General features: G+C 54.3%; 1 protein-coding gene across 1 annotated transcript in view; it reads right to left on the bottom strand.

Moving 5' to 3' along the window:
- Positions 1–528: 528 nt before the first annotated feature.
- Positions 529–1,846, bottom strand: part of AOAH (acyloxyacyl hydrolase) — a 112,999-nt gene continuing 111,681 nt past the window's right edge. The window contains exon 21 of the mRNA XM_006757197.2: positions 529–912. Within this exon, the coding sequence (XP_006757260.1) occupies positions 784–912 (129 nt within the window). The 3' untranslated portion in view covers positions 529–783. The remainder of the gene's footprint in view (positions 913–1,846) is intronic.

The following is a 1,846-nucleotide window of genomic DNA, read 5'->3' as shown; positions in this document are numbered from 1 at the left end:
CACACTCAAGAGGCCAAAGAGCCGCATGTGGCTCACGAGCCGCAGTTTGCTGACCACGGTTCTACACCGTAGAACAAGGACTGCCCTGAGCAGTAAGAATCCATTGTACCTGCAACCAACGCGATGTGACAGGAAACCTTTCTGACAAAGGCAGTGAAAAAGGTCATTGTGTTTTGTGTCCTACGTTCATCGCCAGCGAGGGGGTCAGTCCCCTGGTGCACTATGACCCGGGGAAGCTGCCAATGTGCTGGCATTCTGATTTGTTTTTCACCACAATTAGCCATCCAAGGGCGCAGATGCTCTCTTGCTGGGAATGGCACCCAAAGCTCTCTTTTTCTTTTTAATTAAAAAAATTTTAAAAAATATGTTTTTCTTGATTTTAGAGAGAGAGGAAGGGAGAGGGATAGAGAGATAGAAACATCTGTGAGAGAGAAACACCCATCGCTGGCTGCCTCCTGCACGTCCCCTACTGGGGATGGAGCCCGCCATCTGGCCTGTGCCCTGACCGGGAATGGAACTGTGACCTCCTGGTTCACGGGCCACACTGGCCGGGCCCGAAGCTCTTTATTGAATGTGGCATGAGGGCCAGTGGGCGGGGACCTGAACCCAGAAGCTCAGAGCCACCCTGTCGTTCCGATGCGCTCCTTGAGGAGAGAAAAGCACTGCGAAGGGGCTGTAGGGAGAGGCCTGCGAGCCTGGCACAGCAGCCCTGGAACTGCGTGCCGATGAGTTTACCCGTTTCCGTTTCCTTAAGCCCCCCGGGAGCCCATGTCCCCGGGGGACTCAGTGTCCGCCTTGGTCTCCAAACACCTGTTCAATCTGGGCGTTGAACGGATTCTCCTTCCCCAGGACTTGGGGCCACTGCAGCTGCACCTTGTCCCACAAGTCATCTGCCAGCAGCAGCGACGCCACCTGTGAGGAGAAGCAAAACAGAAATGACAACCCAGTAAAGACTTCACCGGCAAGACCCCCTCTCTTCTTCGTGTGGGGACACACTCTGGATGGTCCGTGATTGCCACCATCATTCTTTGTGTGATCCCTTTCCTGGAGAGGGTGGGACCTATCGCTTGGTTCTCACTTCAGTGAGGATGGAACATTATGTAAAACCACTCTGCCACCGGCGACCCTCCCTGTGGCCCTGGTGAAGCAGGAAGCCACGTGGCAGGGGGTGGAGGGTGCCTCCTGCTGACATCCAGCCGGAGCTGGTCCTCAGTCCTACCTCACAGGGAAATGAATTCTGCCCACAACCCACGTGAATCTGAAAGCAGCTCTGCCCCGGTTGGGTCTCTGGATGAGCACGCGGCCCAGGGGACACACCTGGACTTTAGCCTGTGACACCCTCCTCACTCACAGCGACTCTGAGATAAGAGATGGATATTGTTTCACTGCTGAACTTGTGCTGATTTGTGATTTAGTAATAGAAAACGAACAGACCCTGGCTGGTGTGGCTCAGTGGATAGAGCGTCAGCCTGCGGACTGAAGGGTCCCAGGTTTGCTTCTGTTCAAGGGCACATGCCTGGGTTGTGGGCTTGACCCCCATTGGGGGACGCGCAGGAGGCAGCCGATCAATGATTCTCTCTCATCATTGATGTTTCTATCTCTTGCTCCCTCTCCCTTCCTCTCTGAAATCAATAAAGACAAAAAAGAAAACAAACACACTTCCTCAGAAGCCATTTGTCTATTTCTCCGTGGACAGGTAACACTTACTGTGGGCCTAGAGCTTGGGTTTGGAGCTGAGCCCATCGGATCCTTTCCTAAGGAGCTCCCAGTCTAGTGAGAAAACCCAATGTGCCAAAGGGCACCAGCGAAGCCACAGGGAGGGGGATGCCCTCGCCCGGAAGGGGAA

The sequence above is a fragment of the Myotis davidii genome, unplaced genomic scaffold (genome assembly GCF_000327345.1).
Source record: "Myotis davidii unplaced genomic scaffold, ASM32734v1 scaffold573, whole genome shotgun sequence".
Classification (NCBI taxonomy): Eukaryota; Metazoa; Chordata; class Mammalia; order Chiroptera; family Vespertilionidae; genus Myotis; species Myotis davidii.
Note: the sequence above shows the minus strand (reverse complement) of the source record. Positions and strands in the feature narration are given on the sequence as shown.